The following is a 15563-nucleotide window of genomic DNA, read 5'->3' on the forward strand; positions in this document are numbered from 1 at the left end:
GATTTGAACTTCCTAGGCTTTTCTGATTCTAGGCCCAGCACACTATTTATTCACTATGTCACCAAAGTAACCACTGTGTTCCCTTCCAAGCATGAGATTCTGTAATTCTGCTCAAAATCTCTTTCAGTCACATTCTGCCAACTTCATTTTCTTATCATCAAGAATCTTTTTTGAAATTCAAAATCTCTTAGACAAGGTTGGCCTGTTAGATTACATATCAGTGTAATTTTTTTTTTAAATAATGTCTTTCATTCTTAACACCTAGCTCAAAAATCCCTGCACTGAGATAATTTGAGTTGTGAAGGAGGAAAAGGTTAATATTGGTACATAGGGCAGAATCTTTAGACTTGCCAAAAGATAGTATAACAAATTAATAAACGAATGCATGAATTTATTAATTGCCTAGTGTGCTAGGCATTGTGTTAGGAGCTGAAAATTCAAAGACAAAAATGAAATTTGTTAAGAGCTGAGGATTCAAAGATGGTTATAGATAATTTACTGGGTACCTGTGGGCAGGGGAGAAAAGATGCCAGGAGACTAGACAAATGTCTACCTACGTTGAACTTTGAAGTTTTATTTAAGTCTTGGGGATAACTGCTCAACTACTCAGCTGCTACTGACAATCATCTCATTTGCCTAGACTCTGCAAATGTAGGATCTAGTGAGTCTAGATACCTCATCAGTGTAACCTGTTTTGTGACCTTAGGGAAGCTCTTCACATTTCTGTTCTGTGGCAACTTTAAGCTGTCAAAATATGATAGTAACATTTATCTTCCATTTACCTCACAGGGAAATTTGAGGGATCAAAAGAGATGGCAAGCAAGAATGAAAGCATTTATATGAAAAAGTCCTGGGTAAACAGAAGATCATTATAGTAGGACAATTCACCATTGTTTCAAAAGCATTAACATCCTTAGTTTGGATAGAAAACAACTTTATAAAAATATTTAAAGAAAATGTAGTTTGGGAATAATTTTAAAGCATTTTTCTAACATTTATAAAGTTTTAGGACTATAGTCTGGAAGAATCCTTAAAGTTCATTTAATTTGATCCCATAAGAAAACCATGGCCTAGAGAAATGAAGGAACTTGATCAATGTCATATATTTGCTGGTGGCAGAGCTGAGACTCCAACCTAGTTGGGTGTCATTTTTTCTATTACGCCAACATTAATAATGTAGTTCTATATATCTCTTTTTAATTGAGGGATCACTTTTCTCGCAAGAATTTTCTATGATAAATGGTAGAAGCATTATTATTATCATTTTCCAGATCAATTAATGAAGTAAAAAAAACATTTAGTGTTTAATCTGTGTTATATATTTTGGTAGCTATTATTGATTGAAAAATAAAAAAATGAAACAGACCTTTCTCTCAAGGAGATTAATATTTCAGGACAGACAATGTCTACACATATAAGTAATTAAAATACACTGTATTTTGGGGGGAGGGAGAGGGACTGGGATGCCACTAGCATCTTATGGGATCAGGAAAGTCCTCATGCAAGAAAGAAGAACTCAAGATCAAGATCCTTTTGAAATATGTCAAAGAGAAGTGAAAATGAAGTATATTCCAGACAAAAGGGACAGCTTGTACAAAGGTATGGAGAAGGGAGATAGATTGTTATGTTTGAAAAACAATAGGTAGATGGGCTTGGACAGAATGGAGAATGTATTAAGGAAAGAAATGTTTAATAAGCCCAGAAAAGGTAAACTGGAACCAGATTTGCGAGGGCCTTTAAATATTAAACAGAAGTTGTATTTTATTTGTATTTTATCCTAGAGGCAATAGGCACCTAGTAGAACTTTTGAGTATGGGACATTAAATATGATCAATCAGAGCTGTGCTTTAAGAAATTGAGGCTCAGTGACTCATCCTTGATTATCTGTCTCCTTAAAGAGCCTAAATTTCATCAATCTGGGCATTCTGATTCAAGCTCCAAAGATTTTTCTATTATCTCAAACTGCTTGATTGACTCTTTTTCATTGATAAATGATCTCAAACAGTACCTTAGAGAACTAATCTCTTAGGAGCAACTTTTTTTTTTTTTAGTGATTTAGGGGAATCTTGTTTTAAATCCCATGTCTATCACTGGGAAAATTTAATACCTTAAAACTCGATCTGACGCCTGGTTGGATTTTGACACATCACAGCTCTGGTGTTTTTCTTGAGCTTTCGCCAGTTTTTCTGCTGCAGCAATAGGGCATCCAGAGAGGCTGCAATTAGAAAAGGGAATTTAATTGTTTTGTCTCAAAACAATCTTACAATATACCTGTTCAATTACCACCTTCCATCTTTTCCTTAGTCAGCCCCGCAAGGTGTTGACTGGAAAGGTAAATAAGTGTCTAAGTGTTCAAAAATGCTCTTCTCTCTACTTGACTTGGAGGAGATAGGTTATGTTTTTCTTGCTTGCTTCTTTATTAATGAAATGGTTAACTCTGATGATTTTGTTTCTTATCTACAAGACTGATGCTGCTCACATGTGTGAACATTTAACGAGTAAATATTATTGGAGGGCACTGATAACCTGAATGCATCTGAATTGGAACTGTTCAAAATTTTTTTCCCCAATTGAGATAACATGAGATGTACATAAATTGGAATTCTAAATTCCAATTCTGTTCTGTGATACTCAACAAATCTGGAAATAAGAACATAACAGGAACTCTTTAGGGACAAATTTCCAAGTTTCCCAAGTGTGGAAACAAATGACCTGGTACCAGCAGATGGAGCTCTTAGTTGAAATTGTAAAAATCTGTCAGCTGGTACTAGAAACAATTCTTTTGCTTGTCCTCATAGTCTGTTGCATGCCTTTCTGGTCAGATCTCTTTAGTGTTCTCCACGTGAATGGACATAAAAGTGGTGAGAGGATATCAGATTGACATCCAATTGCTACCGAACTCTGATATTTTGAGGCACTTTGTTTGCATGACTGACACTGTGGGTCTTAAAATGGGTCCTGTTCATTTGAGCTCATTTTGTGTGACATTTTGGTACTTGGCTTATTTATATGCTGTAACTTTTAAACTATGTTATCATGCTATACAAATATGAGATAAAAGATATTGTCAATCCTATCACCTGAACTTTAAATACAAGAACTATGCACAAGAGCTGAACATTGATATGGGATCACAGGAGGAGAATCTGGCAAGGACTTAAGGCATGGTCCAATCCAACCTTCTCATTTATGGTCAGGATCTTGTTCAAAATCACACAGGTAGCAAATGAAGTAGCTGGGTTTGAAATAGCTTTACAGTCAAATGGTGTATTCTTTTCATTATATTTTTTCTGTCTCTCCAGATTTCTGCTTCACAAATATTTATCCTGGCAAATTTTTAATAGTCTGGGTTCTGGTGTGGTAGACTCAGGCCACATAACCCAAGTAATGCAAATAGGTAAACAAAAATGAAACAAAGTGAAACTTTTAGCAACACTCTTCATTTATGCAAAGCTCATAATCCTGTGTGATATCAGGGAAATCTGGGAATATCCATTAATAGGAAATTAAGTTCTGCTCATTCTCTGATATAAAGGCAGTTTACATGGAATGGTTTTTAGGAAGGTTTTAATGATATACAGAAAGATTGGTTAGGACAAGAAAAAAACCCAGAATATGTGTAGTAGAAAAATATTGAATTTCTTTTAAGTTTTTTTGTTGTTTTGAAATAGGGCTCCAGCAAAAGATGCTGGTCTTTCTGGCATTCATTAACTGAACCTCTGAAAAAATCAGCATTTCTATATATTTATAGGATAGTGATTCTGAGTCTCTGAGGATAATGAAATATTTTCTGAATCATCTAAGGAAGAATACATCATGTTTGGTATGACTTTTATGTATTTTATTATATATTAATTTTTTTTTTAGAAATTGGAAGTTTAGGCATTAAATATGACAACTGTCCACTAACCAGAAATTCTTTACTTCTCTTATTAGCTTTATATCAGAAGCTGAGCACTTTAGTTTTGACAGTAGTGCTAAAGACAACACCTAAACCACTGACCCCATCACACCAAGCTGTTTGAGACAAGACAACAGTTCAGTACAAGTAACATTTATTAAGCACCAGCTATTTGTGAGGACTGGTATTCTCTTCTGCAGGTGATACATAGTTTAGATAAAACAGTGCCCTAGGGATTGTAAAACTGGTTAACTATAGTAGAAAAGATGGGGATATATTGGGACAGTTTTGATTGTAGAGGTAATTATTCATATAACAACTCCTCAGGTATAGGTTCTGGCATCAGTTTCATTTCATTCTTTGGAATGAACAGTGCATTCCTCAGAACTCAGATTTTTATTAATGAATTCCAGGTAATAAGTTAACAAAGCTGAGTCCTGTGAGGGAAAGTTCAGAAAAATCTCAATGTGCAGAGGGAATGAGGTAAAAAGTGTCAGATATCTTCCAAAGTGGACAAATGCAAAGGAATTAATACAGTGGAAAAGAATCTGAATTATCCTTGTAAGATAATTGGATCTGAGCTATCAGATGGAACCTGAGGAAAGGATACAGACAACTCAACCCAACCTGCAAAAAAGGGGGAACATATGCATTTGTCTTCCACATGCAATATGTGAACATACTCTTAATTCTTTATAAACAGCACACCAAAGACCATCTGTCACCTTCTGTAAGATAGAGAAGTGCCTTAGGAAGCACATACCCTTGGAAGGGTTCACTAGGAATGCTGCCATTGGGAAGATTTTATCTCTCTAACATCAAGTCCCAGAGTGCTTTTCTTACCTTCGGTGAGAGTTCCTGTTGCTATTTACGTGCCCGCGCCCTGTGCAGCCTGGTGTAGGACACTTGAGAACATTTTCATGCATGGCAAGAACTTGATAAGAAGAGGTAGAGAAAACAGCCGAGTATTAAAACATAGAAACACTAAGAATACAAGAATATGTAATCATTATCACAAGAGGCTGGGTTAGTTTACAATAGACATTCCTTCAAATTTTTGTGATGGGCATGGTCAGAAAAACACAGGAAGGGAAGAAAGAGAGAATTTCTGATCTCATTCTAATTGGCATGCACAGCACAGGAGCACAAGGAGAGTTATGGAGGATAGAGAATGTAATAATTAATTTGTCTCTAGTGTCACAATGAAGCAAGGGACTACTGATATATTTTCCATACATTAGTACTGAATATTGATTAGCCACAGAATAGCATGTAGATTAGTGATATTTCTTGAACATCTGTAAATTTTCAATCTCAGAATATTACATAGGTTGGGAAATGAGGGAAGGGACAGGAGGAGCAGACCTTATTGTATAAATCAAACCAATTATAATAATGACTTTTTTACAATTAACTCTTATATTGTTCCTTAAATATTACTATGAGGAGTTAGACAAATTATGTGAACAATCATTTCATCATGTAAAATTAACAAGCAAAAACTTTACTAATGATAATGTGTTGTTTTTCTTATAGGAAAATAATATTCCTAATTCACTGTCAGTAGGGCATTCTGTTAAGTGGTTTGCTTGGTGAAGATGGATTTATATGGATCTGTCTACACTTTTACATATTTCTTATTATGAACAGAACTCTTTTGTTAAAGCACAGGTTGAGGTGCAATTTGGTGAGGGCAAAGAACACAGGAATTTTACTTTGTGAATTGGCCTCATTGGATGTTTAAAAAAAGTAATGTTTCTGTAGCAATTTAAGGTTTGCAAAGCAATTTACATACATTATTTCATTTGAGCCTCACAACAACCCTGTGAGGTAGGTACTATCAATAACATTAATCTCCACTTTACAGATGAGGAAACTGAGGCTCATGAACTTTAACAATTAGCTCGTGGTGACAGAGAAGTGGAATTTGGTCCAGGCTTTTGACTCCATGCTTCTTAGTAGCTGGATTCAAAAGCCAGGACACTTAAAAATACAGAATAATATTCTGAAGCCCTTCTTTTGAGTAAAAAACTGTGCTTATAGTATCTACATTCACAAACCTGACTAGCACCACAGAAGCTTTGATATGACTTACTGGACTAACTTATCCTATAATTACAGTCATTTTCCCATTTCATATTGTGTGCCTTGAAGTGATTTGGAGGGAATTTCAAAGAATCACAACAGCGATACATATCTCCTTTTGGTGAAATATAAGAAGCAAGCCTGGTTAGATGTGGAAAAGGATGGCAAATCACTCCCAGAAAGGGCTTCCACTGTTATTTATATTTTATGAAGAACCACGTATTCACAAGTGCTTAGCAATGATTATATTATATTATATAATATATATATGTTTAAATTAGTGACCCAAGATAAATAGCATTAGAATACATTCATAAAGCTGCCTAGAATTGGACAGGATAGGACAAGATTAAGATATGTTTTTTTAGACTAATGATATGCCAGTCTTTTGGTTACTGATAGTTAGATTTCAGGTGATATCACTTGACCTGTGGTAGAATAGACTAAATTCATATAGTATTGAGCTATTATGCCATGACAGAGTTCAAAGTTTACTGTACTCAGTATTTTCTCATGAAACTCTAATGTGTGGTAATTTTTTTTGAGGTTCAGTCAGCAACTTATCTTTTATATTAGGAAACAGGAACTGGACCTGTGATTTAATTAGTTTAGAAAAGTCCTTCTGAGGAAACTCTCTTTTCTAGCTTTCTTTTATTTATTGTTTCCCTCAATTAGAGTATAAGAATTCATTGAAAGGGATGAGTCTAATTTTTTCAGTCCCCCCCCCTTAGTACTTAGCACAGTGTTGGGATTTTAATACTTAATAAATGCCTTTTCATCCATCCATTCATCCATCCATCCATCCATCCATCTGTTCATATCATGCAGATCAGCACCTTTCTTGCAACTTAGTTTTAGAGAGTTATCTGAAATATTGAAAAGTTTGGTGAGTTGGTCATAGTCACACAAATAGTATATATTAGAGGTGATATTTTAAAGCAGATCTGTCTGTCTTCGAGGCCAACATCTATCTACTACTTTTGGTTGTATCTTTTACCTTAAAGGCAAACAAAAAATGCATGTCCTCAAGGAATAGTATGGATAGATTCATTTTTCTCTAGAATTATAAAATTCTGAATTTGGGAGGAACTTTGGAAACCATTTAAATAGTCTAGAAACCCTTGTGTGACTTGATCAAGATGTCTTATCTAGTTAGAAACAGAGCCAGGATCAGAAAAGTGATTGACCCTAATTCCCCTTTTCATTCCCATCCATTGCCTCCTATTTTAAGCCCTTTAAAATAACTTTTCTAATATTCTAGCATATGCTAAGTGCTGCTCAAAGAATGAGAGCTGGAAGAAACCTTAGATAGCATGTAGTCCAATCCCCTCATTTTATAAAAGGTGATCCAGAGTTCCAGAGTAGGTGATTTACCTAAAGTCACAAAGCTATCACATAGAGGTGTTAGGACTTGACCACAAGTGTCCTAACACTTAAGTCTCAGTATCTTCTCCATTCAGGGGCATTCTTAAAGTATATTTCACAAGTTGGATACATCAAGAACTATTTATTCACTAATATTTTTAGTAATCACAAGAATGACAAATATTCAAAAATGAAATTCTACTGTCATGCACATTTTCTTCTAAAATGTTTACAAGGAACATGAGCCAAAACTTTCAGTACAATACTGGAGCTAAACCTGAATTTTCAATTCTTAAACACTGACAAGGGAGCACACTGGAGTTTGCAGTTTTCCCTCTGATCTCTAGCTCTTTAGTACCACTTGTGCCCTCTCTGTTTTAATGGGACATATCCTGAAAGTCATTTAAAAAAAAGAGGGTAAAAGTACAACACACCACATTTAGAAGCTAGTTCTAGATTCCTTCACCCTCCTCCCCTGCTATAAACAGTGGTAAAGATTGGTATGCCAGGGAAATGGTGGTGTCTCATACTTTCATGTAGAAATATTGCCAACTTAGGCTCAAAGTCAAGCCCTCTGTTTCCTAGAACCAATTCTGAAGCTGTGAAAGCAGGTTAACTCTTCTTAAACAATTCATTTTAAATCTTTTCAAATTGGGCAGGCACTTTCCATGTAAGAAAGGAAAGAAGTTGGACATCACCACCATGAAATATTGTGAGATAAAATATTTTTCTTGAGATTTATTCCGTATGATTCAAACTTAATTCATTAGTCTCCTAAATCAAAAACAAAGACCAAAACATATATTCCTGGCCACCACTCCCTTACATGTACTATTTTAACCTTCTTAAGGACAGGGACAGTCTTCATTTTTGTATTTCTATCCCCAGGGGTTAGCATAAAGTAAGCAATAAATATATTTTCTTTAATTTCTAACTTAAATTTATACTGTGGTAGAAATGATGTAATAAGTATTATATGGAATAGACATTACACATGAAAATACAGTACAACCTCATATATAAGCACTGACTAAGATCATCTACAGAAATCCAAGTAACCCAGAGAAATGTCTCAAGGCCCTCCTCCTATATGCACATGGGGTTGGAGAGAATCTCAACTCAAAGAGACAAGACTAAAGAGCTCATGTGTTAGGTTGTCTCTCAGCTGACAGATAACACCATGGTGGAGAATGCTAAGTCCCCTTAGAGGAGATCAACAATAATCACTTGTACAATCCAGACAGGCTGGATGATTTGGAGGTCTAGATAGGTAGGGAACCAGATAAACGAGGTTGCACTGTGACGTGAGATGAGGATGAAGAAAAGATAAAAAGAAGGATGGCAAAAGACAGATCTGTAAGAGCTTTTATTCACACTTGGTATCCGTGAAACATGGACTTACTCTCTGGAGGAACCCTATCTTTGTGAGGACATCCGGATAAACTGCGATGATGAGGATAAAGCCCCGTTACGTGGCCAGTTCCATCACAGCCGGGGGTTGGACACTTGCTTTCTTTTTTTTCTGTTCTTGAGGGATCTAAAAGTGACAACAAGTGTCAAATGAACGCATTTCACTGATTTAAGAGAAATGTGGTTAACTGACAATGTGACATTACATTGAAACACTACCCGTGGCCAGGTTCAAGACCATAGATATTAGACTTTGATTCTGGGCAACTGATTGTTTTGGAATGAAAACATTTTACCCCTTGTATAGATGAAACTAGTATAACAATGAGTGACATAATAAATGGGTTCTATTCTACAAAGAAATACAGAATATTCCAAACCTACATTTTGCTTGGCACATTTTTTTGTGTGTGTTTTATATGTTAGATAGTGTTGCTTAAAGAAACATTGAAGAAATAGTGATAGAGCATGACCTCTTTAGAGAACATCTTCCCTCTACCCATCCAGCATTGTCAATGACCGATTTCCTTTCATGCATTGACTAAAAAGTGTAAGGTCATTCAAAACACTTCAGCAGTATTTCCCCTGCATTGAGTATTGCTGCTGAATGTACTGAAAGCTATAAATTTACTTTTGTTGAAGTTTATTCTCTTGAGGTTAAGAGACTCATCTTATCATACCAATTTAGCCTCTTGCTGAAAATGAATTGCACTTTCAGAAGGCAGTGTAAGTATGTGACAAAAATGTGGGAATTCTATATGATAAATACTTTAAGCAATCAAAAGTATTTCAGAAGTCACTACAGTAATCACTTGTTCTGACCTCTTGGTCTTTATTGTGAAACTGGAGGAATAATTTGGTAATGTTGTACATGTATTCAGTTTTAAGAGGGGCAATGGATCTTTATAGTCTTATTGGCTTCTCTGTAATACTAGCCTAGTAAAGACCAAAACAGGCATTTGGTCAAAAACTTAACATTAAATTTCATAAAGGAAATGCAATTACTTTTGAAAAATTTCTCAACATTAAATTCTTCTTTGTAAATGTTTCAGATAAAAGAGTAGAGTTTTTTCAAAGTCCGTTTTATAGATCTTTTGCCAGTTGGTGAAAATCAATTGCCAAGCTTACTAAGAAGCCAGATGTTTTTATAGGTTGGATATTAAAATTGTAGAACATTCAACTGAAATTCCTTTATGACCTTTGAGGTTAGGTTATAGTTGTATATCATGGTTCAGGATTCATACTATTTTCCTTCTACCATCTCTTCCTAATGGAGTCTAATATTCATTGGTGATTTTTGCCTTCTTTTCTCTTAATTTATTCATTTTACTCCATTTGCTATTGATCCTTTTAAATTGTAAGAAAGTAGATTTTCAGATATTGTTTGATAAATGCATCTATCTTTTAATTTATTTACTTTGTGGGTACTGGAATTTTTGCAAATGACATTTGTTTGGTAAACTTTGTCTCAATCGTCATGTACTTTACTGTCATCATTTATGATTTATACCACAATAATAAACTTGAAATTTTTGCATTTTAAAGTCAACTGTTTCATTTATATCTCTCTTAATGTATATCACTAAAGCATTTCTATTGAACTTCTCTCCCCCATTCCTGTCTCTTAATAAGTAAAAACATTTTTTGCATTAATGAAAAGTGCTATGGAATAATTGTAAACATTGAATTGATGCAAAGACACAAATATTAAAGATAAAGTAACAGATTTAGAAGATATTAGTGATTTTCCTAAGTCCTGTAACAGACAAGTCATGAAATTTTTCAAAGGACACATTATCAGGAGAGATGACAAAGGCCTTGAATCAATGGATGAATTGATCTTATTTAGGAAATTTGTTAATACTTATTAAAATGTATTCTTTCAAAGAGTTTTCTAGTTTTCAGGAAGTATGCCCATACATGAAATAAAAACACATGGCCTATAATCCATTTTATTTATTGGAAGACAAAAGGGGCATAATCTCCTCTCGATGCATGAATGGTGGCTGGATTTGGACAATTCTTCTGAACAATTCTTCCTATCTCTACCCCTTGCTTTAATAATCACAATATATTAATACTATCTGCCTTTCCCTTCACCTTCACATATTTTCCCCCTAGTCCATGCTAAATAAACTTGGTGTCTTATATGAAAAAGTCTGCATGTCAGGTTTGGTTAGCTCTTCTGATATCAGTTTTGTTTTCTCCCCCTTCTATTCTGTTATTAAAACTTTGTTACTCTAATTTTGATAACTTTTAACAGCTTTAGAAATTTGTGTTGAATGAGTCTAGAGTACAGGTAATACAAGTATAACATTAATTACGTACCATGACGATCTAGGTTTTGCCTTTAATAAAGAGCAAATATGTAGTTATAAATAAAGACTTTTAAAAAATCTCCTGTCTACAATTGTGGGAATCTGTTAGATGGTGATGATAAAATAATAATTATCATATCTTTATTAAAAAAATACAAACATAAGAACAACAAAAACATAAATCCCTTTAGACTACCTCCCAATTAGCATAGAAATTAATCCTAGATACCCTTCTTGAATTGGTTTCTTTTCTTTGAAGGATATAACATATTCTTGTGGGTATCTTCAAAAGAAACTTTGGAGACAGTGAAAAGGATTGACAGAGATTTATTTTAAAAATCTAACAGAGAGAAAGGATTTGAAGAGGCTGAAGGAAGGTGAGAAGTCATGGCTTCTTCTATCATTTTAAAAGTCCATGTTAGTCTGAGTATATTTTTCAGTCTAGCAATTCTGAGGAGGAAAGAAATCACATTTTCTGTCCCTTTTCTGCTTAGACCAGGGAGATAAGGTATTTATATTCCATGTCTCCCAGTACAACTCTGTGAGTGCTGCTGCTGCTGTTAAAGGGTACACAATAGCAACAAGAGCAGAAAACCAAAGAAGCTAGAGCAACATAGGATTTGTAAAACAGTAAACCAGACCATTTTTTGGAATAGTAACCCAGAATTTCAGAACTGAATGGGAGTCTGTTGTCCAAGAATATCCTCCATAATGTCTCAAGAAGTGGTCATCCAACTTCCCCATGAAAATCTTCAATGAGAGAGAACCTTCTACTTCTTAAAATAATCCATTCCCTTTCATGAGCTCTAATTGCTGTGAAGTATTTCCTTTAAAAAGTTCCTAAACCTGTCTTTTCCAACCTTTCCCCACAGTTCCTAGTTCTGCCTTCTGGTGTCAGAGTATTTGCTATAACTTTGACCAAAGGCAACAAATTCTTCCCATAGTGTTTATTAACAAGAATACTAAAACATGACCACATGATGCACTTGTCTAATTGGGCAATTATACGCAAGTAAGATACAGTAAGTTGTAAAACATCTTTTATATCTTTATTTGGCTGAAGAAGGTTCTGTAATTCTTAGTTAAATGATTCTAATATAGAATGTCAGAATACTTTATTTATAATAGTAGCATTGTACTTTGTTTTATTTGAAATATATATGATATAATGCTTATTCTTTAACCTTCCCTAGTAAAATCTGAGTCTTAATTCTTCCACAAGGAAGAATTTTTGATTTTATTAAAAAAAATAAGCTAAGTCCAATAATATACCATACAACTTAAGACCACCCATACATTGGAAAAGTAGAATAATTTCCAAGAAAAAAAAAACAAAACTTATTGAAAAGCCCTCTTGAAACAACTGTCAGAATCTATGCAGCCAATATTTTAAGAACCCTATAGTCAACTGGTAAGTTATTTAGATGTCTGTTTTCTAAAGGTAAAAGACTGAATGGGATTCAGCCTTATAAATGCCCAACTTATCACCATTTGATGACATGCATTACCAGAATCATGTGCATACATTGAGAGGAGAATATACACCTATGTCCCTTGGGGGAAAAAAATGAATAATTTTTACTTTGTGATTCAAAATAATTCAACAATCACCTTTCGAATCCAGATGCTCAAATTAGCTTTTCTGAGACAAAGTAAAGCTATCTGTAATTACATTTTAAAATGCCTGAAGGTAGAAAAAGCAACACCTTTCAGGGCAAATATGAAACAAATCATTCAAATTGAAACCATACCTATAGAATACCTATATAGTTGCAAAGTGTTAAAAACACACACACACATACATAAATATATATACATCAACTATTTATCCCTATACACATATGCATATAATCTCTTTTAAATAAATGAAATCACAATAAAAACCAACCCATTACACATATTTTTTTATTGTGCAGGGTTGGATTATACTTAATAAAAACACCTTAACAGTTTCCACAATGGAATAGAATCAGTGAAGTGGAATGAATATAGGAAAGAAATTGCTATTGATCTTAGCCCAGGCCACACCATGCCTTGCATAGCAAATGGCTTCCATTACCTTAGTATCTTAAGATAATTAATGTGCAGTCACTGCCCTTATCTTATGTTATCGGTCATTCTGATACTGTTCAATTTCTATCAGGGAATTTAACGTTTTAAATGAGAGAGGCTTCATCAATAACTGTCATTGATGATAATTTTATAAATCATGATGCCACCTACCCAATCCAATCTGTAAAATATGCACTTCATAGCTGATTGACTAACTGTTACATAAAGTCTTATCATCAAATGGAGTATGTGATTCTTTTTATAACAGTGCCTTTTTATCATAATTTCACTCCTAAGTTTATTCTCTTTAGTTTAACACTATATTCCAAAGAATTACTATTTTTTTCACTGGAAAAAATATTGCCATTTACTTGTATATGACATTGAATATTGTATATATTTCTTTTAAAATAGTTTATTTGCTTTTAAGTCACAAGCACAACAAGCTATTTGAGGGCTACAAAAAAGGAATAAATATTAAATCTATAACTTACTGTAATGCATGTCCATGTTAAACTATAAAGAAAGCATTTTATTTTTGCTTACGTCATCATGAGACAACATATGTTAGATAAAATTTTACCTTTACCATAGTATGGCTTTTTGACATGGCTGTCACTGGTTTTAGGCTTTCTCTCCTCCCCAGGAAGTTGTCTTGGAGGCTGCTCTTCAAATGACCTCATATTATCCCTTCTGCCAGCTTCCATTGCCATTTTTTCCCTCATGGCTTTTGCTCTCTCAGTTTCCAAAGCAATAGCTTTTTCAAGAAGGGTTAAATTACCCTTGGTCATGTCAAATACTTCTTCAGACCTGTCTGAATTAACAGAGGTGGTGTCGTCATCTCTTTCATGACACCCATCCTCTTTTGCACAGCTAGCAAAAGTTCTAGATCTGGGACTTAACTGTTCTTCAAGCCTCATTAAGTTCATCATGTCAGAGTAATTCCTATCCGGTGTTCTTCCTGGAAAGTCATCTTCTTGTCTGACATGTTGACGGATGTTCATGTTTTGCTGTTGATTTCTTTCCTGTGGATTTGTTTCACTGAGTTTCCTAGCAAGATCAAAACATTGGTTTCTCAAGCACTCCAAACTGCTGAGACATACTTCCTCATCACTCTCCTCTACCATTTTTTCCATAAGTCCATTGTTCATAGGTTTCCCTAGCATTACAAAGTTCATGTTTCTGTTATCTTGCTGTGATATATTGTCTGTATAATTTCTGTCATTAATGTTCTCCGAAAGCACTACACCATGTCCTTGTGCTAGTAATTTAAGGGAGTCCACAGTTTCCCTAACAACATCACTGTCTAAATCTAAACTCAGCTCAGTTTTTCGACCCATGTTTTCATTTTTGTCACTATCGTCTTCCAGACTATTGGATGTATTGCTGTTCATTTCTGATTCAGTCCTGGCTCGGTATGCTGCATCCTCAGCAATTTTGCCCAGATTTAACAATGACTTGGCCACCAGTTCATCGTAATTATCATACTCATCGTTATTGTTATCGTCTTTTTCTGTGTCTTGCATTATTCGAGTATTGTGACAATTCATTTGATGATCTTCTGCAAAAAAATTAAAAAAGAAAAAAAAAGGAAAGGAAAAGGAAAAAAAGCTAGAAGTTGAATGGTAGTTATATTTGCATGGTCAGAAAAGAAATTACAAGTCAAACACTGTTTATCATAATTCTAGGACCTTTAAGCCCCATTTGCAGTTAGGTTTAAATGGCAGACATTAAGATAATAGATTAATGAACACCAAGCTATTTTTAATATTTGCTATGCACCATTAATTTCCTTTATTAATCTTACAATAAACCAACAAATGTAAATATTTTAGATATGAAATTTTACTTTTTCTTAAATTTCAAAAATAAATTTTTCTTTATTTGCAACATAATTACATTTATAATAATCACATTACTAAACTTTTTAAGAGCCTATGGATTTTATTCCTTACCAGATCTGAAATGGCTATAAAGTATAATGGTTTCCCAGTGGTTTGTCTCAATGGAAATTCTTCTCTACATTGCTGAGGGAAAGACACATTTTTAAGGAACTACCCAAAGATATATTCTACTATTTCTGTTCACTACCATCATGAATTCTTAGGCTGAATTCAAAGGTTACCAGACCTATAGAATCATCACAAATTTGATGCTACTGAGACATGATTTTTCATGATACACAATAAAACAAAGGAAGTTCTGAAGAGAAATTTTAGGATAAATCAGGTTTCATATGGATCGCACAAACATTACAAAGTCAGGTGGGAAGGGGACAGGTAAGAAAGTGAATGCTCAGGAAACAAATACCTATGGAGAATAGTATAGTTCCAGAGTGAAAACAAATTGCACTAAAATAATAGGATGCCATTCATGGTTGTGTTTTCTTCATGAGTTTCATCTCAAGAAAATCTTTATGAGAAGATAGAATT

General features: G+C 34.2%; 1 protein-coding gene across 2 annotated transcripts in view; it reads right to left on the reverse strand.

Annotated features, from left to right (window-relative positions):
• MYT1L (myelin transcription factor 1 like) overlaps window positions 1–15563 on the reverse strand; it is a 660434-nt gene that overhangs the window by 162183 nt on the left and 482688 nt on the right. For both annotated transcript variants that reach the window (XM_031951169.1, XM_031951168.1), the window contains 4 exons: window positions 13715–14692; window positions 8754–8888; window positions 4745–4835; window positions 2108–2215 (listed from right to left, as the gene is read on the reverse strand). In XM_031951169.1, coding sequence (XP_031807029.1) covers window positions 2108–2215; window positions 4745–4835; window positions 8754–8888; window positions 13715–14692 — 1312 coding nt within the window. The remainder of the gene's footprint in view (window positions 1–2107; window positions 2216–4744; window positions 4836–8753; window positions 8889–13714; window positions 14693–15563) is intronic.

This window comes from Sarcophilus harrisii, chromosome 2, assembly GCF_902635505.1.
Source record: "Sarcophilus harrisii chromosome 2, mSarHar1.11, whole genome shotgun sequence".
Taxonomy (NCBI): Eukaryota; Metazoa; Chordata; class Mammalia; order Dasyuromorphia; family Dasyuridae; genus Sarcophilus; species Sarcophilus harrisii.